This window comes from Neovison vison, chromosome 6 (genome assembly GCF_020171115.1).
Source record: "Neovison vison isolate M4711 chromosome 6, ASM_NN_V1, whole genome shotgun sequence".
Lineage (NCBI taxonomy): Eukaryota > Metazoa > Chordata > Mammalia > Carnivora > Mustelidae > Neogale > Neogale vison.
The window spans coordinates 131,066,539-131,092,925 of record NC_058096.1 but is presented as its reverse complement, the minus strand read 5'-3'; the positions used below and the strand labels follow the sequence as shown (position 1 = coordinate 131,092,925).

The following is a 26,387-nucleotide window of genomic DNA, read 5'->3' as shown; positions in this document are numbered from 1 at the left end:
AATGCATCTTTTTATGTGATCCTTTTTTAATGCCAGCAGATTTTAGGATTTAAAACAATCAAGTTCAAGCCTTTTAGTTTCATCCTGTATTTTGAAGTGCAGTGTATACATAGAATTGTAATTCTGCAATGTTAATAGGTTGGACAAAAATACCTTAATCCAGAGTTGGCAAACAGTTTTTATAAAGGGCCAAAGAATAAACATTTCAAACTTTCAGGCTATAGATACAGTCTCTGTTGCATATTTTTGTGGTTTTTCTTTGCAGCCCTTTAAAGATGTAAAAATCATTCATTGCTCCCGGCCATGCAAAAATAGGCCACTGTCATTTTGGCCTATGCACTGCATGGCCGGCCATTGGCTGCCAACCCTGCATCTGTAGGAAATCATAATCATAACCAGGAATACTGGCGATTCAACAGAGATGTTTTTTGGGTTTTTTTTGTTTGTTTGTTTTGTTTTTAAGATTTTATTTATTTATTTGACAGGCAGAGATCACAAGTAGGCAGGGGTGGGGGTGTGGGAGGAGAAGTGGACTCCCCACTGAGCAGAGAGCCTGTTGCGGGGCTCAGTTCCAGGACCCTGAGATCATGACCTGAGCCCAAGGCTGAGCCACCCAGGTGCCCCAGAAATGTTCTTTTCAATTTTGAAGTGTCATATGTACTATTAAAACATTATTCATGAATCTTTGCTGATTTGATTTCTGCTGTCTTAAATAAGGGATGCACATGTAACTCTCTTGTTTTGCTCTGTTTTGTTGTGTGCAGGTGTGTGGACACATAAGCAAATGCTATAGCGTGGCCGCTCAGTTTGAAGAATGCCGAGAAAAGATCACAGAAATGCCGGGCATCATCAAGGATCTCTGTCGGGTGCTATATTTTGGCAAGGTACAGCTCATTTTTAATGCTTTCTGGATGCAGTAAGCAAAGGGTGTTCTTGCCAAGTAAGTAGCTAGTTCCCAATTTATAAATAAGCTGTTTTTCCCAAAATCATTTTTATGTGCATTATTTGGATCTCTAAAATCATTTTTCACAGAGCCCTTGCTGTAAATAGAGGCTTTTGTTCTTAACAGTGGTCTATAAGGAATAAAACTGAAGTGATACTTGTATAGTGAAGTGGGTCTCATCTGAACATTTGAAGAGAGGCAGAGAAGAAATGAGAGACTAGAGTAAATAGATGTAGTGCAAGTAAAGGACCATGTGAAACCTGAAATAGTCAGTAATTGCCTGGGAGAAAGGCTCTGTGGAGCTGAGAACTTAGCACTTCTCCCAATCCAGTCGTGCTGAGGGCAGCTGGCTGGGGTAGATGAAGTGGTGACTGGGAAGGGGAGAGAGATTTCTTAGATAACCAGAGAGAATGAATTGTGTTGGAATAGAACAGAATTGGGATGCTGATCCTGGCCTGAGGTATCTAGAAATAAGGAATCTGATGAAAATCTCTCAACTATATTTACACAATGTCCTTAGAAGTATTTAATAAGAATAAAAACTCTGACATAAGGAAGCAAATCCACAGACCTGTGCTGAAGATACTGCTGATACACTTAGGATCCTAGCGTGTGAGTTGCTATTAATGCCTTATCACTACTTTTAAAAATTAAAGATATGAAAAATGAAAAAGAAACTGTGTTCCCAAGACTTTAAACACTAGCTTCAAAGATAATTCTGTGTCTTGTCACAGGGTCACTTTTAATTTTAGGCTTTAAAGGATATTGGATTCAGATTTAAGTTGGATTTGAAAATAAAATAGGAGGTAAACATCTTGCACAGTAAGATAGCTACCTTGACATAAATTTACAGCCAGTTTCTCTTGGGAGTTTTTTAAACCCTGTAATTTCATTATTCTTTCTTTCTTTGTTTTAAAGATTTTATTTATTTGACAGAGAGAGACAGCGAGAGAGGGAACACAAGCAGGGGGAATGGGAGAAGGAGAAGCAGGCCTCCCACAGTGCAAGGAGCCTGATGTGGGACCCAGGGATCATAACCTGAGCCGAATGCAGATGCTTAGCAACTGAGCCACCCAGGCGCTGCTAATTTTATTATTATTATTCTCACAGAGTATTCCGCGGGTTGCTGCTCTTGGAGTAGAATGTGTCAGTTCTTTTGCTGTGGATTTCTGGCTTCAGACACACCTATTTCAGGCTGGGATTTTGTGGCATCTGCTTGGTTATCTGTTTAATTATGACTACACACTAGAAGAGAGTGGCATTCAGAAAAGTGAAGAAACAAACCAACAGGTAACTTTCACATTGCTCTAATCTTGAACTTGAACCCATACCATAGGTTAATGCCGAATTAATGCAAAGCAGAGTTCCAGCTATTCAGAGCCCCAGACATAAACTGTTTTCTAGATAACTTAAGCTTATTGCTCTTTAAGCCCCAGAACTTTTTAACTTAACCACTTGTGCTAGAAGGATACGATGGTGGGAATTTGCAGTAGCATATACAGAATGTAACAGTCTTTCTTGATTACTTAGAGTGACCTTTATGATTGCAAAATTATGGTTGTGTAACACAGGGAAATATAACAGTAATATTGGGCTGTTGGGGCTAGCCACCCATAGATACTTTAGTACTTAACTGATTTTCTTGAATATTTTTTCCTGTCTCTCCTTGTTTAGTCACTGTCATTCATTATTCCTGTCGTTCATGTGTTTCTCTAACAGGCAAGTCTGCCTGCCTATCCCCTACTCCCCACCCTACCCCCAAATGTGCTTCTTCCAGTTATCTACAAGATACTGTATTGACTATAAATGAGTATACAGATTCTGATTTCCTTTTGTGGAAATGAAAGAGTAAGCTCTAATGCATAAGCTCTTACATCAGTGTTGGGGGCTTGCTTTTGCTCCTTAAATGTGTCCCAAATAGTTTTGTTTTGTTTTTTTCCTTATGGTTTTGATTCCATAAAGGTACCATGTTACTTATGTAATATAACAGATCTACTTCAATGTCTTAATTTTTTTTTATAACAGGAAGTAGCCAACAGCCTTGCTAAACTGAGTGTCCGTGCCCTAAGTCGCCTTGGAGGATATCTGCCTGAAGAACAGGCGACCCCAGAAAATCCAACCATAAGAAAAAGTTTAGCTGGCATGCTGACACCCTATGTTGCTAGAAAACTTGCTGTGGTTAGTGCTACAGAGGTACGTTGCTTCAGAATAGCCTGGGGTTTGATGACTGTTCCAAGATCATTTAAATAGTAGAATAACTCAACAATGTTGATTGCTCTAGGAAACCTAAAAATTGAGAATGATCATGTTTGTTCTTTCATCCAAGAAATTCAGTTTATTGTGGATTGATCCTGATAATATCAGGTCTGCAAGCCTACTCTTTCTGCAGGGGAAAATTAACTTTGTTTTTCGGCTCTGGAGCCTACCATAATTCTTAGCAGCCTTGTGTCACAAGGGGACAGGAAAAGAGAACAAGCTTGGAAGTGGTATTTCACAATGGGCAGAGAAGTGGGAGTTAGGAGACTCTTGAGTCTATTTATGGCAGTTTCTTCTCTTCCTTTCTTTTTTTTTTTCCACCTAAGATTTTTATTTATTTATTCAAGAGAATAAATGGGAGAGACAGGAGAGACAGAGCATGAGTACCGAGTAGGGAGAAGCGGACTCCCCATTGAGCACAGAGCTTGATGCAGGGACCCCAGTCATGACCTGAGCTGAAGATAGACGCTTAACCAACTGAGCCACCCAGGCACCCCCCATTTTTGGCTATTTCTTACAGTCTCTAACTTAGATACAGAGTTGAAATCCTAAAAGCTAACACACATACATGCATTCGTGACAAAAATCAAGCGTGACTTTGACAGCTCTACCAACCTCTTTGGCCTCTTCTGTGAGGATCATTGAGAAACAATCTAAGAATGTGGCATTGAAGAATGAAACTATAAAAATCCATTCATTTGAATACTATGAAGCCCTAAATTGTAAAGGTATGTTTAAAGACATTAAAAGATGTTTAAAGTATTTTAAGTGAAAAGGCTAAAAATCCCATTTTTGGTATTAAAAAAGTGGATGGATGGATCTGTACTAATATGGTAACTGTAGTTACCCTTGAATGAAAGAATTCTAGACTATTTTTGTTTTCTCTTATGATTATGCAATCCTTTTGTAAGGGAAGAAGTCCTCAGTGTCCCAGATATAAAGTACTCTTAGAATTTTTAAATATTTGTTTTTAATTCAGTCTGACTCTTTTTGGTGTAGGCCATTGCTTTTCAGTGTCCCCTGGGCAAGAGGTGAAGAGTTTTAGATGCCACTCTTAATCTTCATACTTTTTCTGAGTTTTGTGTTCAGCAGTATGATGTATTTTACTGGGGAGACATTCTTTCCAGAAATACTGGCAGGTTGTTGATAAACTGCAGGGGGTGGGAGGGAAGCATTTCAGAATCTTGGTCTGAACACCATTTGGATTTTTCAGAATGCTTATTTTAAACCACAATTCTCAAAGTTTTACAATTCTTCTAAGACTTTTTTTTTTTTTTAAGATTTTATTTATTTGTCAGAGAGCAAGAACACAAGCAGGGGGAGTTGTAGGGAGAGGCAGAGGAAGAAGCAGACTCCCTGCTGAGCAAGGAGCCTGATGTGGGGCTTGATCCCAAGACTCTGGGATCATGACCAGAGCCGAAGGCAGACACTTAACCAACTGAGCCACCCAGGGGTCCTTCCTAAGAATGTATTCTTTAGTCATTTTAGTTAACTAATAGTTAACATTTTTAAAACAAGTTAGATGGTTTTGTCTAAGACAAAGATATTAACCCAGTGGCTTCCTGCTAGCATAGAGCTTTGTAAATGTAAAATGTACAGAAATTTGTATTAAAACGTTTGAAGAAGAGTTAGATGTCTATTCACTTTTAATTGCAGAGGACCAGATAGACAAAGGGAAAGCGCTGTGGATGGCTAAGCAGAAGCTATGCTTTCAGAATTGCTTAATGCAGCCTTGGGTTTGGCCAAGAAAATCGAAAGTGACTCTCTGCCCATAAATTTTGCTTCCCTTCATAGCAGTGTGTTTCAGAAAGATTTAGATTTTGTTTTCAGATATGTTTATATAAAGGTAGTATGGAATGATTCTTTCTAAGCCTATGTTTACTAAGAGTTTATTAAATGTTTCAGCACAAACTATCTCTCATATTTTTCACCGTAGCAGAGCAAATGTTAAGGATGTGAAGTCACACAGACTCTAATTTGAATCCCAGTTTTCCTCCACTTAACGGCTGGTTGTGTGACTTGGGACAAATCATTAGATTGCTCTTAGCTTTGATTTTTCTCAGCTGCAAAATGGATAATATCAACAAACTTGTTCGAACTATTGAGGCCCATTATACTTAAGGCACTTACTACAGGACTTGACATGTCATCAGCAGTTTCAGTAAATGCTAACTTGCACTATTTTTTTTCTGTTAAAAAATAGTAATATTCTGTGTCCTAGATTCTGAAGATGCTCAACAGCAACACCGAGAGCCCTTATTTGATATGGAATAATTGTACAAGAGCAGAACTACTTGAGTTTCTTGAATCCCAACAAGAAAATATGATTAAAAAGGTATGTTATTGTTTCATAAACTTCTGGGGTTACTTGGTCTCAAAAAATATTCTCTGGAAACATAATTCAGTACTGACAAGACAGAAACATACTGTTTCTCCATTTGGTGTTAGGCCTACAGGTTTTTGCCACCTAATGGGTGGCCCATGTAAGAACGGCAGTCTTGTACTAAATGATAAATTTGTGTTTGTTGTTGTCCTGTTTACATGTAAACATCTTTTAATGTCTTTAAACATACCTTTACATGTCCAGTTTACATGTACATGAACAGCTACATGTAAACAACTCCAAAAACACTGTTGCAGTTGTTGTCTTCGGCTTCTTTTCCCAGTACATCAAAGTTGCTTTCTGGTATCAGAATCAGACCGTTTCTCCTGTCTTGCCACCTTCTGGTGGAGAATCTATGAAGCTGTGAAAAACAAAAAACAACAACAAAATAACCAAGATAGTCCTGTGGCCAAAGATAAAGCCTGCTTAGTCCATACACTGGATGGTTGAGACTTAATGGTTTAGCAGACAGTTATGTTTATGGGCTTAGATTTTATTAAACAATAAAGACCAATGTTATGTCCTGAATTATTCAAGATTTTTTTTTAAACTCATTTCATGATAGAACTCTACATATCAAAGTTTTGAGAATTGCGGAGCTGGAGAGGACAGGTCTCACATTCTTATACATCTCTTCTTTTGCCAGAAGAAACATAATAGCATCTTCTCTTTGTTTAACAGTTTACAGTTTATTGTATACTTTAACATATCATTTCAGTCCAACTTAAATTCTGTGTAATTTCCACATAAATCTACATTGGTGCTGTTTTTCTACCATTCCTCTTTTCTGTCTTTTTCCTTTTCCTTAAATGGATACACTTCCCAGTGTGGCAACCTCTGTATTACCATGTCTTCTTTCTTTTTTTTCTTCAGAGACTCTATTTTCTAGCACTTCCATTCAGTGCATTACTTCTCTTTTTTTAATTTATTTTTTACTATTTTTTTATTTTAATTTTTTTAAATTAACATATAATGTATTATTAGCCCCAGGGATACAGGTCTGTGAATCGCCAGGTTTACACACTTCACAGCACTCACCATAACACATACCAGTGTATTAATTTTTAAAGGCCAGTCCAGATGTGTTCACTTCTTAGCTCCATCACCCTAGAGCTGACCAGGCCAGATGTCTGCTGAGTCGAGTGAGAAGAACCAAGTGTCATACTAGCTTTATAAACATTAGCTCTAAGACACCTCGTTGTGATCTTTTGAAATTTTAGAATGAGTTATAATATTAACCTTTGGACTAAAAAATAACTCATGCCTATTCAAGGGTTAATATTATTAGTTGTAAACATTAATACTGCATTGAGTGCTTTGATGTGTGTCCCACCACAGTTTCCCTCTAGAAAAAAAATGGAACTTCCAGGCTATTTATCTGTTAAATTATTAAATTGACTATGGTTAGAATTATAAATCAGACACTGGTGATTCTGATTTACATCTAACAGTCTGTTTTCTTTTTTAAAAAGGGTGATTGTGACAAAACTTACGGATCAGAATTTGTCTATAGTGATCATGCCAAAGAACTTATTGTAGGGGAGATTTTTGTTAGGGTGTATAATGAAGTCCCTACTTTCCAACTAGAGGTAAGCTCTCTACTTCTCATTTTGTCTGATACCCTCAGTCTTTTTTTTATTGAAAGCTGCTAGTTTATTCACACTAAATAAGTTGAAATAATACATGTTCTTTGCCAAGTGTGTTACACTCACCTGGGTATGTGATGTGGTTACCATTAGTAATTTGTAAACCTCTTTATTTTGCTTGTTGAAGGATTTATTTTGTGGATTCATGAAAATAAGTATTCCTTACCCGGCTGTTTTTTATATTTTATGCATGATGCTACCTAACTGTGTCATGTGCATATACCTTTGACTTACTAGTCTCTCCTGGAAGTGCAAGGTCATTTACACATTCACTATATCATGTAGAATATCAGACCACCAGACAGAAGTACTTCTCTGGCCAATTATTAGAGGAAAATAAGAAGATACCAGTGGAAAGCAAAGAGATTTTCTTAGAAAATGATTGAGGTCAAACCATGTCATTTCTTTTGATGATCCCTAATCACTTTCAGAAGCAAACGAGGAGCTTTTTTATCTTCCAAGTGCTTGCTGGTCATGTAGGAATTTTTTGTTGTAGTTTTTTCCTTGGAGGGAGTGGCAAGGAGGATTTGGTGGTTGGTTGGTCTATAAGAAAGGAAGAAGTGAGGCTTTGGTTTGTTTTTTTGTTTTTTGTGTTTTAAAATTTATTTATTTGAGAGAGAGCACAAGCAGGGAGAGTGTCAGGCTCCCCACTAAGCAGAGAGCCCAACGCGGAGTTGGATCCCAGGACCCTGGGATCATGACCCAAACCAAAGGCAGATGCTTAACCGACTGAGCCACCCAGGTGTCCCACTAGGGCTTTGTTTTAAAGTTTGCACTTGGGAAAAAGGAATCTACTATAATGTATAATGTATATTATGGTTTATCACAGAATAGTATGTATAAATAGCTGTTAAGCAGAGTGAGTTCATTGATTTGTGAAGTTCTTTGAAAACTGTCCTTCAAATTTATATTCTAAAAAAATATTTTTTAAATATAAAAATATAACCAAATTGTGGAAGTTACATACGGTACTATCAATTACTTTGATTTGTAAGAGGAAGAGATATACTAATTCAGACTTGGTATATTAAGGTCCTAATGGGACTGTATCAGATCTCTAATGTATCGGGACAAAAAAAGTTCAGAAATGCTTTCTAATGCAACTGGGTTTTACTTCTTCTGCCCCCAAATCCATAAATGTTCATGTATATGTATAATTTAATCGTTCATACCCTGAAGTTTTTTGGGAGGAAGGGAGTGGGTGTTGCTGTGGAGTCTCATACTTATTTCTGAGGGCACACATGTTTGTAAATATTTCTCCACTCGACTTAGGTCCCAAAAGCATTTGCTGCAAGTCTTTTGGATTATATAGGCTCCCAGGCTCAGTACCTCCACACATTCATGGCTATCACACATGCTGCAAAAGTGGAGTCAGAGCAACATGGAGACCGCTTGCCAAGAGTGGAAATGGCTTTGGAAGCTCTGAGAAATGTCATAAAATATAATCCAGGTGTGTGACTGTACCCTTGATCAGTAAGATCCTTACAATAGCAGAGCCCTAAACATTCCAGTTCTTGATTTTATCAGAGAAACTTAAGGAAAACAGTATACTTGGTTATAATGTTTTACTTGATATAATGTAACAAGAATTGAGCTCATAATATTTTTACCTATAAACAGTAGAGTGGAAGGAGGGGAGATGAAGGCATCATGTTTAGAATTCATATCTCTAAGAGAAAAATTAGTCTCGATGAGTTGAAAAGACAGAATAACTTGATAATTTAAAATTTCATATTGATGACATAAGTTGACCTATAAGTACTTAAATTAAATTGATTTATTAGGTGATCTAATCTGTCTCTTCTGGTATCTAACACAATGCTGTGTATAGATAGGCTCTTATATTTTTGAGAAACTACTTGAAGGTTTTGGTGTATAAAAATTGAAATTAAAAAAGTGAGTTTTCATTCTTATACAGCCTTAAGAGGATATTTCCAAAAATATTACCACTCTTGCCTGACAACAGGGAGACACATGAGTGAAAACTTGAAAGCTTCTTCTAATTCTAACTTTGATAACAAATATGGTGTATAGAACCTAAAACAATATAGATTCAGTTTAAGTAACTTGAGGACCCCAAATCCTTTTTGTTAACATTCATCATTAACTCTCAATTACTCTTTTGCTTTTTCCATATATATTACAGTGGTATAGTGGTTTGAAAATGAATTTAAAAGCAATCTATTTATAGACCATTTTCAGACTCCTTTAAATTGAGGAGTCTTAGTGAATTATCTTCTGAAGTCTTAAAAAACTACAGAGTATACTATATATTCCACTAACATAGTAAAAGGAAAAATACACTGCACAGAACCTTAATGTTTAATATTTTTATTCAGTTAACATAATGATAGTAAGTATATGGGATTGGGGTTTGAGGTGTGTAGGAATGGAAACAGTATTCAGTTTTATGTATTTTCACAAGGAGCCCTTTGAATATCCATACAGTTGTTTGTAATGTAGTCCTCAACTGACAGAGTTCTAATTCAGTTTATATTAAAAGCAAATGATGTCACACTCTGCCAAACTGTAATTAGGCTGAGGGGGTAGGTCTAAGGTCTAAAGGTAAAGAGTAGAATTATCATTATCTTACACCCTTATTTTTTAAGTTGCATTTGCATTGTGTATTTAAGATGTTTGGTTTTAGTTTGAAGGCTGGGGATATGGATGCAAATGAAAACAAACCTAAGAAATTTTGTCTTACTTTTTGCCTCTTAAGATTTACTGCTGTTTAGAAGGTACTCCATTTATTCCATGTCACAAATGTTGAGAAAGTGTTGTCAGAGACTTAGAATCGATAGTAAACAACAGTATAGATCAGTTTTCTGAAGGTATGTACTTAGAAATCTCTTAGAAATAAAAGATAAACCTCTTATTCTTATTCCTTAGGCTCTGAAAGTGAATGCATTGGACACTTTAAGTTAATATTTTCTCTTCTCCGTGTCCATGGAGCGGGTCAAGTGCAGCAGTTGGCATTAGAGGTAAAGGAATTTTGTATTAAAGCATGCTGTCTCTCCTACCACTACAGTATGTGCTTTAGGCCTTGAGAACCACTATCTGAAGTTGAATGGAAGTTTGCATATATTTTCTTTTCTTTTCTTTTTTTTCTTATTTTGTCTGTTAAGCCAAGTAAATGTGTTCTTAAAATTTAAATTAGTATACTCATTTTGAAGAACAGTGTTGCACGATGTTGTTCAGGGTGGTTCCCTGGGTGGTCATTGTCTGCCATGCATCAGAACTTGGGATGCATTATATAGTGTTACGCAATGTGGGTTAAGGAATGGGCTTTACTGGGGAAGCTTGGAAGCCAGAGATGACAGGAACAGTGGGCAGGATTTCCCTGATCTCTGGGTGTCCCTAGAGACCAGGGCTTACTGCTGGCCACGCACTGTACATTTGTGTTCAGAGGACTCACCTACCCCCTTCCCTTCAGTTGCTGTCCTTTTTTAGTACAAAATTAGATTAGTACAGAAGCAGCCTCTTCACTGAGGGTTACAGACAACTGGACTGTTACAGTGTTTACAGGAGCTATCTAAGAAGATCAGCTGCCCAGAATCTTTGGGCTTTAACGGTCCAAGAGAAGTTGGAAGTCCCTTTTTTAGGAGAATGAAAACACTTGTCCCATGCGAAACTAGGTGCAGCCTTTTCCTCTGGGAGAAGCAGGAGGTCTCTGGCTACAGGGGTCTCATTGTCTAGGCAATCCTGAGTAGGCTCCCAGGATCATTTTTCAGATGATCCTGCTAATTGTAACATACACGATTTATTGTAAAGAACACCAAATTAAACCCTGCAGCAACAGGTTTATGAGCAGTTTATGAATTAGTTGCATAACATGTTCTTAGGTTGCGTTTTGGTTGAAAAGATTTTTAATAAAATAATAAAAATTACTTTCAATAAAATAATTTTAAAAGCTTATTAACAAGCATGTTCTTTTATTTGGAAAGTGTGTTTCTCTACTTAATTCCTCCATATCCTTATAACTTTTTAAATGAACATCATTAAATCTGTCATGTTCATTTGAGATGCTGACCATGTGTTTCAAGTGACATTGATCTTCTAGATGTATACTATAAAAGTTAGACTTGAGAGGTCATCTTCTTTGAAAGAAAAACATGCCTGTTCCCTTATAACAGATAGAAAGATAAACTAAATCTCTTGTGCTGGGCACTGAAGACATTTCCTGTCTCCCTCTAAAAGCAAAAAGAAAGTCCCAGTAGTGAGGATCATTATCTTCCTAACCACTCCCCACCCCAGTTCTGTGATTGAAATACATAGTATGGAGCATGAGCAGTATGGGATTGAAGGCATCTTTATAACCTCGAGATTGTGACTTGTTTCTAAAATATTTTTTAGATAATTACATTTAATTCTTATCTCTAAATTAATAGGAAGTTAATATATATATATACACACACACACACACACCATATACATGAGCATAAATGTTTTTTAATTATTTTTATTATTTCACAGAAGATCAAAGTAATAAAACCAATCTTTTAAAATTAAACTGTTAAAAGTTATTTTCTCCTCCAAACATTTTTTTACACTTTGGGAAGCTTCAAACTTTTTTGGGTCTAATTGGACTTAATCTTATTTAGGAGCAAAATTATTTCCCAAACTCTTAATATCTTGTTGATTTAATTTTCAGGTTGTGAATATAGTGACATCTAACCAAGATTGTGTCAACAATATTGCTGAATCAATGGTTTTGTCCAATTTATTGGCTCTTCTGCATTCATTACCATCAAGTATGTATATTTCATGAATGGAATTTTGGAAACCATAGCATGGCCAACCTATAGAGGGAGCAGTCACATAGCAAATAGAAAACCTCTGACAAAACATGATATCCATATTTACTTTAGAATCTCTTAAGTAGTATTTGTTATATTGAGTTGTCTTCTTAATTATGTTTTACATCAGTAAATAAAACTATTTTGTATTTATCATTTCAAAAGTTGAAAGTTAGAGGTAAGAGAGGTCCAAAAGCAAAGGAAAATAACCTAGGTTTTTCAGTTTCAGTTTTCTGAGTATGGTATGCACTGAGTAATTGAGAATTGACCCGTGGTTTATAAAGAAACCTCATTGCTCTTAGAGGATAGAAAAAAATGCTTTAAGATAAAAATTACCTTGTTTTCAACTTACAGTTCAATTCTTCATTATTTGTCCTTTACGGATTTGATGCAGATAGAGATTATTACCACCAAAGTGAGATCAGTTTTTTAAAATATATCTATCTTATTTCTTGAATACAGCCTGCACTGATACAGGCTTCTTTTAAACTATGCAGTTGTCTCACACAGTCGTGTGTGTTCGTGCCAGAATTAACCTTGAGATTGCTTTTCAAAGGCAACTGTAGTATAACTCCAGCTTCACCACTGACTGTCAGAATACATTACTTACTTGGGTTTGCCAGCCCCTTGGAAGCCATGTTGCTCTTGGCTCACGCCTATCTACCTCCTTGAGAACAAGAGCCTTTCTCTTTCATTTTATGCCTTAGTGCCTTGCACACAGTAGTGCTTCGGTGACTTGAATGGAGTTGAATTTCCATTGAATGGTGTTGTTTTCTTTAATAAAGAACATTTGAAATAGTTCTCTAAAATGACAGCTTTTGAAAGTCATTTGCAGTTTACTTGTGTATACCTACAACCTTAGTTCGTTTTTCTTCTTTATCAGTTTTCAGTGGCTTTGTGAGGCTTTAAACAATGCAAAATCACACTGACTTATGAAGTAAAGAATGTTGGAAAAATCATAGTTTGAGAACTATAGTCCAGTCAGTATTTTAAGCTTACAGGTGAAGTAGTTGACATCTAGACAGCTCAGCCTACTCTGCTGTCATTAATATGTTAGACTAAATCACCTGTCTTCCCGCTGGTTGCTAAGGAATATTAAATACATAAAATATTTAACCTTCCTAGTATCCCCTCCAAAGACTTAACTGTTCTCCTCTGAAACTGTTTCAGCAGTGGTGCATTTTCACTAAAGTGTTGTCGCTTCTCTTAGGATTTTGAAGGTGTGTTCTTCTGTATGTGAGCAGAGCCCAGCCCAGGGAGCAGCCTTTGTTGTTGCTTCAGTGTCAGCTTAATGCTTGGCAGCCTCCACCCTTATTGCCAGCTCTTATCCCTTTAGTCCCCTGTCTGTCATTGCTGTTTGACTCTGGAAGAGTTAAAGTCCAATAGCCGAATATACTTTGATGGCAGGGGATGAGAGATATATAAGCTGTGTCCAGAAGGATACTGTCATGTCTTAGATTGGAGCAGTGTCTTGCAATTGCTGCTTCCTACTCACTTCTCTAAGACCAGAGCACCAGATTAAAATGTTGGATTTTTGACCAGTGTCTTCATTGTGGTGCCAGGAAGTGGAAAGATTTTGCCTGTTTAATAATCAATGAGGTAGGAAGACAGTATGGCACAGTAGTTACGAGTGTGAAGTTTGGAGTCAGACCTCTCGGTAAAACCCAGCTGTGCCACTCACTAGCCATGACCATGGACTGGTTAAACTGGGCCTTGTCTTCCCCATTCTAACAAGGCCATAATAATATCTATCGCTGGTTATTGTGAAGAGATAAATATGATAACGCTCTGTAGAACACCTAGGCCAGTGCCAGGCCAGAGCTGATGCTCAGTAAATATCAGCTGATGTGATGATGGTGCATTCCTTGAAATATCTTCTATCCTACAGGTCGCCAGCTTGTTTTGGAAACTCTTTATGCTTTGACATCAAGCACAAAAATAATCAAAGAAGCAATGGCGAAAGGTAACGTTTAGAGTGCTTTCTCATCCAGTCATGCTCCAAATAAGCTTACTTTACTGTACTGTTTCTGTACAGTCTGATAAACTAGGAGAATGCTTTAGAAGGCTTAAAAATTTTTTAGAAAATCATACTCCATTAAGTTGAAATAAAGTTAAAAATGAATTCAGCTGATCAGAAAAGTCATATTCTTTTTTTTTTTTTTTTTTTTTTTTAAAATTTTATTTTATTTATTTGAGAGAGAGAGACAGTGAGAGAGAGCACGAGGGAGGAGAAGGTCAGAGAGCGAAGCAGACTCCCCATGGAGCTGGGAGCCTGATGTGGGACTCGATCCCGGGACTCCAGGATCACGCCCTGAGCTGAAGGCAGTCGTCCAACCAACTGCGCCACCCAGGCGTCCCAGAAAAGTCATATTCTTTATAGTATAAATGCTAATTATTTTTTTCCTTCATAGGAGCTTTGATTTACTTACTAGATATGTTCTGCAATTCAACGCATCCACAGGTTCGAACCCAAACGGCGGAACTTTTCGCTAAAATGACAGCAGACAAACTAATAGGTCCAAAGGTGAGCACGAAATAGGTCCTCAGAAAGAAATTATTTAAGGTCTGTTACTTTGATATTGATTTCATGAAGTTTACCAAAGTCTGATGGTGAGGCTAAGGACATGATTTGATGTGAAAGTTGGAAGATCGATATACTTGAAATTGTTGCTCTGTATTACTACTTTGAGAAAAATTATAGATGGAGAAGCCTCTATTGGAATTGAGAAGTCTTAAGACAGTGTTTGGATTATGGTGGTAAACCGTATACCTTCCTTGAAGAAAGAACAAGAGTATATGTAAGGTTTTTTGTTTTTTTTTTTTTTTAAAGATTTTTTTTTATTTATTTATTTATTTATTTGAGAGAGAGAGTGTGAGAGAGAGCATGAGCGAGGAGAAGGTCAGAGAGCGAAGCAGACTCCCCATGGAGCTGGGAGCCTGATGTGGGACTCGATCCCGGGACTCCAGAATCACGCCCTGAGCCGAAGGCAGTCGTCCAACCAACTGCGCCACCCAGGCGTCCCTTGTTTTGTTTTTTTTATATTTATTTATTTGACAGAGAGAGGGATCACAAGTAGGCAGAGAGGCAGGCAGAGAGAGGGGGGAAAGCAGGCTCTCCACTGAGCGGGGAGCCTGATGTGGGGCTTGATCCCAGGACCCTGAGATCATGACCTGAGCCAAAGGCAGAGGCTTAACCCACTGAGCCACCCAGGTGCCCCAAGTATATGTAAGTTTTGACAGAAGATAGTTGGGTTAGACTTTGACACTGTGAGGAGTAGCCTGTGGAAGTAGCTATAGTGATCTGTGTTCTTAAACGCCCCACATCTTTGTTAGTACAGACATAGCACCTGGGCAAGTAAGTCCATACGGGCACGGAGTGTAACAGCTTCTCCATGTTGTAGGGAGATCTTTCGTCCGGAATCTGAAGATGACCGGGTGATCTTTGGAAACATAGTCCTGTTTGTAGACCGTGAACCTGTTAAAACAGTACTTCTGAGTAGAATTCCATCCAGACACAGGTGTAGTCAGTCTCCTTCATTAACTCAGTTTCAGCAGAAGTAGTGCTCGCTGAAGCATTCATTGTCTGCCTAGCCCGGGAAGCTAGCACCTCAGAGAAGTGTTTCAGGACTCAAACCCCTGAGCCACCACTTCCAGAGTCAGTCTTAACTCAATAAAACAGTCTGGATTTAGGTTTTTTCCCTTGTCTTATCTCTAGATCGGGGATACTGAGAATGTGTCAGAGTCTCAGAAACAATTTTACTTTGGAAATAAAGTTAACAGTCTGTCATCACAAGGGTTGATGAGGGAGATTACACTTGGATTTCTGTAGAAAGGGTCCATAAAAGTATGAGTACTGGTATTTAATAGAGTTTTCTTAAAGCTAGAGTTGGGTAGCACAAAGTTGTAATATCTAATATTACATGATATAGATAATGTTTTAGTTGTTTAAACATGTACTGGAGTTAACTTTGAGCTCTTTAGTAATTTTTTGTCCATCGAAATACATGAGGGACAGTTTTTCTCAAAGTGAATATATTTACACTAAAATTTTTTGTATAGAAACAATACAAGTACCAGCTCCTTCATTGAATGGCAGGAAGGTATTTTAGAACTGGGAGGTGTGAACTTTTTTCCTTTCTGGTTAACAGCTTTTTTTTTTTTTTTAGTTTTTTATTTATTTAATACACAGAGAGAGATCACAAGTAGGCAGAGAGGCAGGCAGAGAGAGAAGGGGAAGCAGGCTCGCCGCTGAGCAGAGAGCCCGATGTGGGGCTCGATTCCAGGACTCCAAGACCATGACCTGAGCCAAAGGCAGAGGCTCAAACTCTGAGCCACCCAGGCACACCGGTTAACAGCTTTATTGAGATATAATTCACATGGCTACAGTTCTCACATGTAAAGTCACCAGTTCAGTGGTTTTATTATATTCACAGATTGGGTAACCACTGTCTGTTTTCTTCAGTGCAAGGAAAAAAAAAAAAATGTTCCCTTTGGCAGTCACTCCCCATTCCTCCTCTTCCAGCACCTGGCAGCCACTAACTTATATTCTGGATTTGTCTGTTCTGGGCAGTTCATATGAATGAAATCATGTAATATGTGTTCTGTGACTGGGTTCTGTCACTTAGCACGTTTTCAAGGTTATTCCATACTGTTCATTCCTTTTTCTAGCCAAATAATATTCCCTTGTATAGATAAACCACATTGTTTTTCCATTTATCAGTTGATGGTCATGTGAATTGTTCCTACATTTTGGCTCTTCTGACTAAAGATATGTATTTTATTTCTCTGAGTATGGAATTTTTGGATCAGAGGGTAAACTTTGTTGTTTAAACTTTGAGGAATTGTCATACTGTTTTCCAAAATGGCTGCAGCATTTTACATTCCTACCAGCAGTGTCTGAGGGTTCTTATTTCTCCACATCCTAATACTTGTTATTAGATATCGATTTTGATTATAGCCATCCTAATGGGTGTGAAATGGTATCTCATGGTTTTGATTTGCATTTCCTTGGTGACTAACAATGTTGAGTATCTTTTCATGTGCTTTTGGCCTTTTGTACATTTTTTTTTAGAAAAATAACTATTTGTTTTTATTTTGCTTATTCTTTAATTGGGTTATCTTTTTACTGTTGAGTTGTAATTGTTCTTTATACATTCTGGATGCCAGTCCCCTATCTAGTACATGATTTGCAGATATTTTCTCTCATTCCATGGATGTCATTCTGGTTTTTTTATTGTGTCTTTTGAAGCACAAATTTTTTTTTTTTTAATATTTATTTATCTGAGAGAGGGAGTGTGAGAGGGCAGGGCAGAGGGAGAGAGAGGAAAACCCCAGGCAGGCCCTTCGCCCAACACGGAGCCTGACAAAGGGTTCGATCTCATGATTCTGAGATCACAACCTAAGCCAAAACCAAGATCATATGCTTAACTGACTGTGCCACCCAGGTGCCTCATAGCACATAATTTTTTTAGTTTTGATGAAGCCTAGTCTGTTTTTTTTGTTGCTATTATAGCTTGTGCTTTTTATCTCATATGTTAGAAACCATTGCCTAATCCGAGGTTACAAAGAGCCATACCCCCGTGTCTTCCTACTAGAGTTTTATAGTTTTAGCTCTTGGATTTACATCCTAGATCCATCTGAATTAATTTTCATAGATGATGTGAGGTGGGGGTGGGACCAGTAAAATTTTCCTATAAAGGACAAAACACGGTAACTATTTTATCCTTTTTGGGTCATCTGATTTTTTTCACAAATACTGAACTCTGCCATTGTCACGGGAAAGCAGCCATAGACAGTAACTGTAAATGGTCGTGGCAGTGTTCCAATAAAACTTTGTATACAAAAACAGGTGGCAGGACAAGTTTGGCTCCTAGTGTGCCCACTCTTGTTCTCGGATAATTGAGTAGCCTTTACGTAACTCTCAAGTCTTACAGTCAAAGAATCTGCATTATATAAATTGTTCTACTTAAATGTTTAATAATATCAGTGAGTGATCAATTCTGTTTGATTTCTCTCATGACCAAGAAAAGTGAAATACTTCCTATTTTGTGAATGTTGTCTGTTATGTAATGGACATAACTTCCTTTAGTTCATTGGCTGCTTAGGAAGTTCAGAACTAAATTTGCAGTACATCACTATCAGTTACGTAGTTTTTGATGTTTCCCTTGTGTCCAGACTTTATATTAGTATTTGTTCAAATAAGTTTTTACTATCTGCTCCATGCCAACGGCTGAGAATGCAAGCAATGAGCTAGAAGGACTAGGTCAGGGAAACTTTACAGAAGAAAAGTTTGAGGGGCATCTGGCTGGCTCAGTCAGTTAAGCATCTGCCTTTGGCTCAGGTCATGATCTTGGGGTCCTGGGGTGGAGCCCTGCTTTGGGCTCCCTGCTCAATGGTGAGTCTGCTTCTCCTTCTCCCTCCAACCTCCCCCCTGCTTGTGTTCACTCTCTCTTTCAAATAAATAAAATCTTTAAAAAAAAAGAAGAAGAAGAAGAAAACTTGGAGCATAGGCTCGAGTGATAATGAAGGAAAGAAAATCATGTGAAGATCTCAGGGGAAAACTTAACACTTCCCAACCTTCATTTTATGTTTGACCTTATGCCTCAAACTAATTTTCAGTGCATGCGTGTGTGTGTGTGTGTTGGATGTATTATTTTTTACTGCCTTTTTTTTCCCCCCCAAAGTAATCTCTACACCCAGTATGGGGCTTGAACTCATGACTGTGAGAGCAAGAGTTGCTTGTTTAATGACTGAGCCAGCAAGGCACCCTTGTATTATTTTTAAAGCTGCATTTTAAGTCCTTTTTGGAAAGAGACACAGTGTAGTATAAAACAGAGTATAGCAAAATAAATGCACTTGAAAGGCACAAAGGCAGCATGAAAAAAATTTGTTTGCAAGGGCAGGGGGCATGATGGAGAGCTGGAGGGACAGGCCAACCAAGGGTATTCTGGGAAGAAGAAACCATGTGTGCAAGGCGTGATCTAGCAAGGTGGGCTCTGGATGGTATATGCATCAGCAATATTGAATTTCTTCAAGGGTCTTAAATTTGAAACAGAAAAAACGAAACTGGATAGATATGTAAGAGTGGGTCATATGAGTCTTGTTAAAGTTACCTCTGCATAAACCAAGGTTGATCTCTTCTCCACTCCAGGTGGTTTGGTTGATAGTTGAGGCCCAGATCAGCCATACCACAAGTAACAGCAGTAATCCACCCTAGAGAAATGCAAAGCACACTAAACACTGAGCTGTCCAATAGGCCTTTTTTCTTTCTCAAATACCCTCATATAGGTCCGCATTACATTAATGAAATTTCTGCCAAGCGTTTTTATGGATGCCATGAGAGACAACCCAGAAGCTGCTGTACATATTTTTGAAGGAACTCATGAAAATCCAGAGCTGATTTGGAATGATAGCTCCAGAGATAAAGTGTCTACAACAGTTAGAGAAATGATGCTAGAGTAAGTAAAGCCTTCAGGTAAATCGCCAAGAAGGACAGATATTTCCTCCATCATCCGTCATCTCTCTAATATTTATTCTAATGTTTAATGAAAGTTTTTTTAATGACTGAAGTTTGATATTCCCCTCTCCTTTTCTTTCCCCCCCAAGGCACTTTAAAAATCAGCGAGACAACCCTGATATAAATTGGAAGGTAAAATACACTTTTATTCAGAGGAAGGAATTTTACATTTATATTTTTTGTAGATTTGTGGTTTTTTAATTCCTACTGAGTCAGTGTAATGACTGTCAGATATTTTGTCATTAAGACATTTAAGCATTCTCCTGGAAAATAAGGTTATAAATTCAAAAATGGGAATATTCACTTTTTAAGTAAGTAATCAAAACACCTTTTTTGAATTTTATTAAGGGAAAATAAAACTTACAGTAATTATAATTTGATTATGTTAATAACCACTTAATGGGATTTGCATTTTTTGTTTCATGTAAGACTAATGATTAAGTGACTTGACTGTGATTCATTCTTTCTTTAAAGTTGCCTGAAGATTTTGCTGTGGTGTTTGGAGAAGCAGAGGGTGAACTTGCTGTTGGAGGAGTTTTCTTGAGAATCTTCATTGCACAACCAGCCTGGGTTCTCAGAAAACCCAGAGAATTTCTTATTGCACTATTAGAAAAATTAACTGAGCTCTTGGAGAAGAACAATCCACATGTAAGCTTCAGCCAGCAGCAGAACATTTGAATTTGCTAAACATATTGATGGTGTTTCTGTTAACACACCATCCTCATTGACCATACATTAAGAACTGGCTCCCTCTTCTAAAACCGCGGCCACATTTAAATTCAGATATACCTATTCATCTTTTTTGGTGCATTTCAAAAGTGCAACTCACTAGTAAAGGAATTATTTCTGAACCAAAGTTGGAGATGACTATTGACAGAATGCTGTTTCTGACAATTACAGAGGCTCTAAAAGAATTTTAATTTTAAGGAGAAATGTAAATGTTCAGTACTCCCCTGGAAGCGTGTCCTGCTAGGGTGTGTTCTTCACTCAGCTTTCCATATGTGACCGGGATGACCCTCGTGGAAGAAGAGTAGTTAACAGTTGACAGCAGAGTAGTTAACTGTATGAAGGAACCTAGTACCAAAGCCAAGGCTACTAGGGAAGTAGGAGTGAGAAAGTAGCCTTGGTCTTCATTTGCTGAGTCAAATCCTGGAAGTATGTAAGGTTTTGTTACTTAAACCTTTAGACCAAAAATACTTGAGGTACGTGACTTTTGTTATATTAAACAGGCGGGCTATGGGGCAAGGTGAGTAAAGAACCCAGGCTGTGTTATTAGATGGTCCTGGACCCAGTAGCAGCTCCACCACTGACTGACTGTGTGATCTTGACCAGTAGTACCTCGTGGTTCTGCCTCATTTATAGATGGATCATAGCACCTGCCGTTAGGCTGAGGTTTTAATGAATTTTGATATATAGAGGGTCCTTAGCATAATGTCAGGCACATGCCAACTGCCTCAGAATTACTAGTTACCAACATTAGATTAGCACAGCTTCGGAAAAAAAATTAGTTTACCAAATATTTGCATATGTCACTTGCCATAGTCAGGTTTTCTCTTCACTAGGATTTTTACTATGTATATAGTTTCCTTTAAAAAAAAAAAAATCCTCAAAAGGCAGAAACTTAGGGGGGAAAAAACCACAATATTTTCCTCACATCACCTTTCTCGGTAGGCTTATCCCAATTTCCATGTTCATTTGAGATGCTGCGGTTGTATATGTCTGCGTATAATGGTGTAAGTTACAGGTCTTTGCAGTCCACAACAGAAAGTGCTGTATGGCAGCCAGACCTGTTCAGTAGGATTTTTATAGAACTGGAAAACACATTTCATTATTTTTGCATTCTCCTGAACTAGTGATGTTCCCTGATAACTGACATTTCTCTAACACTGACTACTACTTTCTAGTAATACCTTTTCTCTTAAACCTACAACAGAAATGAGATATGACGTGTCCCAGTGAAAGGCTGCTTAGAGTAGGATATGACCTTCTTAAAGTCCTTGGAATTCATGCCTCTTTTTCAAGATGGGAAGTTTGTTGTTTCTTTAGGATTTGTGAACCGGTTTTCAAAAATCAGCACTTAGAATTTATAGATCTCTAGGTTAGAATATCAAATAATATCCAAGGGTATTTAGGACTTACTTTGTCAGTATTTTATAGTTTGTTTGTTTTACACCTTCCAGGGAGAAACTCTGGAAACTTTGACAATGGCCACAGTTTGTCTCTTCAATGCACAGCCTCAGCTGGCTGACCAGGTCCCACCTTTGGGCCACCTCCCCAAAGTGATCCAAGCGATGAATCACAGGAACAATGCCATTCCTAAGAGTGCCATTCGCGTTATCCATGCCCTGTCTGAAAACGAGGTATGCATGAATGCATTTTATAGCTTCTAATTCTGGAATTTATGGTCCCCTCTTCCTGATGAATGCACATTGCAGTATAGATCCCGTCCTACCATGTGCCTCTCTGCATATGAACCAACAGTATTATAACAACTCTGAAAGTAGTTCAAATGATGTAATTAATAGGAGACTGGGGGCACCTGAGTGGCTCAGTGGGTTAAAGCCTCTGCCTTCGGCTCAGGTCGTGATCCTAGGGTCCTGGGATCGAGCCCCATGTCGGGCTCTCTGCTTGGCAGGGAGCCTGCTTCCTCCTTCTCTCTCTCTGCCTGCCTCTCAGCCTACTTGTAATCTCTGTCTGTCAAATAAATAAATAAAATCTTTGAAAAAAAAAAATAGGAGACTGAATTTGGGTTCATTATTAAACTTGAGCTGAATGGAGGTTTTTCACATATTTTATTATTGTATTTACTGTGCTATATGAAATACTGCTGTTCTACAAGTAACTTTTTTTTTTGGACACTTAGCTGTGTGTTCGAGCCATGGCATCTTTAGATACCATTGGCCCACTGATGAATGGAATGAAAAAGCGACCAGATACTGTTGGTCTAGCCTGTGAAGCAATTAATCGAATGTTTCAGAAGGAGCAGAGTGAATTAGTGGCGCAAGTAAGTGATTCTACATTTAGTACTATTTTAGGAAAACAAACATAGCAAATAGATTTTCATTATTTAGCACTGATTTGGTTTCTGTGACTTAGATTTGGTAGGGAGATAAGTTGATAAGTTGGGGTTTGTGCGTGCATGATTTTATATTTTATACACATACAGGCGTGCATATATATATACATTTTATATACATATATATAAATGTATATATGTACATTTCACACATGTACACACACACTCACTCGTAAAGGCAGACCACCTATCAAAAATCTTAACAACTTCAGGGCGCCTGGGTGGCTTAGTCGGTTAAGAGTCCAGCTCATGATTTAGGTTCAGGTCATGACATCGGGGTGGTGAGATTGAGTGAGCCCCATGTCAGGCTCTGTGCTGGGTGTGGAGCCTGCTTAAGATTCTGTTTCCCCCTCCTCCTCTGCCTCTCCCCCATCTTGTTCCTGCACTCTCTTTATAAAAATAAGCTAATGAAAGTACCTTTGTGATGTTTAATTTTAAATTTTGGTTTTTTGCTAAGCATTTATTCTTAGCTTGCTTTGTAAAATTTACTTACTCCTCTTTGGAAGGACTCACTGTCTTTTGATGCCTTCATTTTTTAAGTCATGTTTAAGAAACATGCCAAGATTACTGTCTTTTTCAGAGAGATTACCCTCCCACCTAATGTAGATAGGACTTGGTGGATACTAATGTAGACCAGACACTAAACGAGCAAAACCATTGCAAAAGTGATCTTTCTAAAATACAATTCTTAAATATAACTGGGTCACTGTTCATCTTAAAAACTCTTCTTTGGTTGCCCGTTACCACCAGATGACAAAGTGACAGCTGATATCCTTAGCCTCAGTACAAGGTCCTGCATCTTTATATCTGGCCCTCCAATTCTCCTGGCCCCTTTTCCTCTTCCATCTTCTATCCCCTTCCACAACTTGCCCCTCATTTAGGCAGGTTAGAAGTACTGGGTACCTCTCAAAGAGGTAACTGCATACTTTGGAATTCGAACTTAGGATTGGCTTGAAGGGGTTGTTGTATTGGAAAAAACTTGAGCTAGTACTACCACTTGATGGCTCTGTGACCTCAGGCATGACGCATAAACTTAGACCATTCAGATTCCTCAGCTGAAATAGTTCTGAATCCTTCCAGGGCTGTTAGGAGAATGATATCTGTAAAGGGAGGTACACTCACTGTTAGTTACTTCTCCCTCTTCCCTTTGAGCTTCAGGGTGGGTAGTGAAAATTGTGTGATACCTGAGTATTATCTAACTTTTAATAGGCTGATGGGAAATGTTTGGTGAATGCAAAGATTGATGTTTTAAGAAAACATGAAAAATAAATTTGTGCCCATGGAGTGATCAAAGGAAGCAGTCCAGTGTAGTGGCTAAAGGTCATGTTCTGCATTCTGTGGGCCAACATACAGATTCTGTCACTGCCTGTGATTATCAGGTTTTACCTCTGTGTGATGATTTTTTTCATCAGTAATAATCCTAGTGCCTATGCTGTTACATGTTGTGAGGATTAAGTAAAATGATCAGTCTACAGCATTTAGAACAGTTAATGGTATGGAGTAAAATAGAGTGTCGTTATCATTAGATCTATAAAAGAAATCTTTATCTGCATTAAAATGAAAGAAAGGAGGTTGTCTTCTTCCAGGTCTGGTTCCAGGATGAAATTGTTTCTTTGGTGAATTTTTTCCAGCATATTTATATATGTTCAATATTCTCTTCTAGGCTCTGAAAGTAGATTTGGTCCCATACCTCTTAAAATTACTCGAAGGCATTGGCCTTGAAAATCTCGACAGCCCAGCAGCCACGAAGGCTCAGATTGTTAAAGCTCTCAAGGCCATGACTCGAAGCCTGCAGCATGGAGAACAGGTGGGTCTGCACGGCGGTGACTTTAGCTGGCTGGTAACAGTAGGGTAGTCTCCGAGCCAGGGGTGCTGGCCATGGATGATCTGTGCACCTCTCTTCATAGACTCAAATAGTCACTTGGGTGGGGTTCTTTTTTGGAATACTGATAGTGTGATGTACATTTCAGGAAGAAAAATGCTGGAATTCTTCAGCATAAAAGAATATGGAGCATTTAGTGCTGGTTGAGGTTAATATTTAGTTGTAGGATTTTTTGCTAGGCAGTGATAACTAACCATAATGATTAACAATCCCATAAGGCCATTTTCGTTTATCCTCTTTCTTTGTTAACACTTAACAGTGTGTGTCAGCCGCATGCTTGTGCTGACTTCCACCTGGCCCAGTAATTTAATTTTCCTCTTTGGCTTTATTTGTATTGTTGCTTCTGAGGAGTTCCTCATTCAGTGTTACCATCCAGCATTATCTACTAAAGCTCTCTCTGGTTTTTTTTTTTTAAATTCAGGTGAAATTTACACAACACGGGATTAACCATTTTATTTGTGTTTCACCATATTAACAGTGTTGTGCCACTGCCACCTTATCTAGTTCCAAAACATTTTATCACCCCAAAGGGAACCTCCATATCCATTGAGCAGTTCCTCCCCATTTCTCCCTCCCCCAGCCTCTGGCAAGAACCACTTTGTTTTCGTGAATTCATTTATTCTGGATATTTCATATAAAATAGAACCATGTAATATATGACCTTTAGCGCATTGTCAAGGTTCATCATGTTAATACCTTGTATCGATGCTTCATTCCTTTTTGTGGCTGAAATATTCCTATATGTATGTGCAACAACTCGTTTATCCATTCTTCTGGTGATAGACATTTGTTTTTGTTGTTCGTTTGTTTGTTTTAAGATTTTATTTATTTATCAGAGCACAAGCAGGGGGAGAAGCAGGCTCCCCAATAAGCAAGGAGCCTGATGTGGGACTCGATCCCAGGACCCTGGGATCATGACCTGAGCTGAAGGTAGACACTTAATCAGCTGAGCTACCCAGGCAGCCCAAGGACTGTTACTCCCTACTAGTGTTCTTTCAGAGGTTTAAATTGTCTTTTAGTGCTTCCACTGTGTTTGTGTAGAGTCTCACTAAAGAAACATTTGTTATGCCATTGTCCATTCTATCAGTATCACCATTTGAACGTTTTTAAATAATCTTAAAGAAGAGAGGCCACATATCTTGCTGTGGTCATCAACTATGTGCTTAGAAGCATTGGGGGTTTTTTCGGGGGTGGGGGGGGTACCATGTGCAGGCAGTTGTCTTACCCTCGACCTGCCTCCAGATTTCTGTTGAAATTAGCCGAGTAACCCTGACACGCATCTTCCAGTCTGAAGAGGAGGAGGCAGGTGTGATAGTTTTCAAAATAGCACCTCCTCCACCACCTTCACAAGTGATTACTTCCATTGGTGCCTCCAAGCTTGGGGCAGGGAGTCTCTTGGACCCAGATGGCCCTGTGTGTGTGTGTATCTCTACTGTAGTGCCTGCCACCAAATTACCTGGTGCTCTCTGTGTCCCGCAGTAGAACTAGACTGTAAGCGCTTCAGAGACAGACACTTTCTCATCTTTGTGTTCGTTGTGCCTCCACATAAGGAGGTGCCCAATAAATATTTGATCTCAGTGTTGATACATGCAAGACAGTCTCTGAGTTGGGATTTCCTAAAATTTTTTAATAAATCTGTATCACACAGAAATATGTCCTTCATCTTTGTCCATTACACTCTACACACATATTTTGTGCTCTGGTATGTATGTACATCACAGATCAGTAGTTAACCCATTTTACATGTGATGCTCTGGTGCTTTCTGTATTAACCTGTTAACCTCAGGCATGCTGATCACAACCCTCTTAATCAATTTCATAAACATCTAATAGGTCACAACCCATAATTTGAAAGGCTGCTTTAAGTTTTAGCTTGAGTTTGTAGCATC

The 26,387-nt window shown here is 38.2% G+C and overlaps 1 protein-coding gene across 3 annotated transcripts in view; it reads left to right on the top strand.

The window, feature by feature from the left end:
- DNAJC13 (DnaJ heat shock protein family (Hsp40) member C13) overlaps positions 1 to 26,387 on the top strand; it is a 124,625-nt gene that overhangs the window by 91,395 nt on the left and 6,843 nt on the right. For all 3 annotated transcript variants that reach the window (XM_044252372.1, XM_044252370.1, XM_044252371.1), the window contains 16 exons: positions 765 to 884; positions 2,054 to 2,233; positions 2,969 to 3,136; positions 5,421 to 5,534; positions 7,055 to 7,171; positions 8,501 to 8,678; positions 10,118 to 10,209; positions 11,880 to 11,979; positions 13,913 to 13,987; positions 14,436 to 14,548; positions 19,312 to 19,481; positions 19,630 to 19,672; positions 20,015 to 20,188; positions 21,721 to 21,900; positions 22,404 to 22,544; positions 24,280 to 24,423. In XM_044252372.1, coding sequence (XP_044108307.1) covers positions 765 to 884; positions 2,054 to 2,233; positions 2,969 to 3,136; positions 5,421 to 5,534; positions 7,055 to 7,171; positions 8,501 to 8,678; positions 10,118 to 10,209; positions 11,880 to 11,979; positions 13,913 to 13,987; positions 14,436 to 14,548; positions 19,312 to 19,481; positions 19,630 to 19,672; positions 20,015 to 20,188; positions 21,721 to 21,900; positions 22,404 to 22,544; positions 24,280 to 24,423 — 2,109 coding nt within the window. The remainder of the gene's footprint in view (positions 1 to 764; positions 885 to 2,053; positions 2,234 to 2,968; positions 3,137 to 5,420; positions 5,535 to 7,054; positions 7,172 to 8,500; positions 8,679 to 10,117; positions 10,210 to 11,879; positions 11,980 to 13,912; positions 13,988 to 14,435; positions 14,549 to 19,311; positions 19,482 to 19,629; positions 19,673 to 20,014; positions 20,189 to 21,720; positions 21,901 to 22,403; positions 22,545 to 24,279; positions 24,424 to 26,387) is intronic.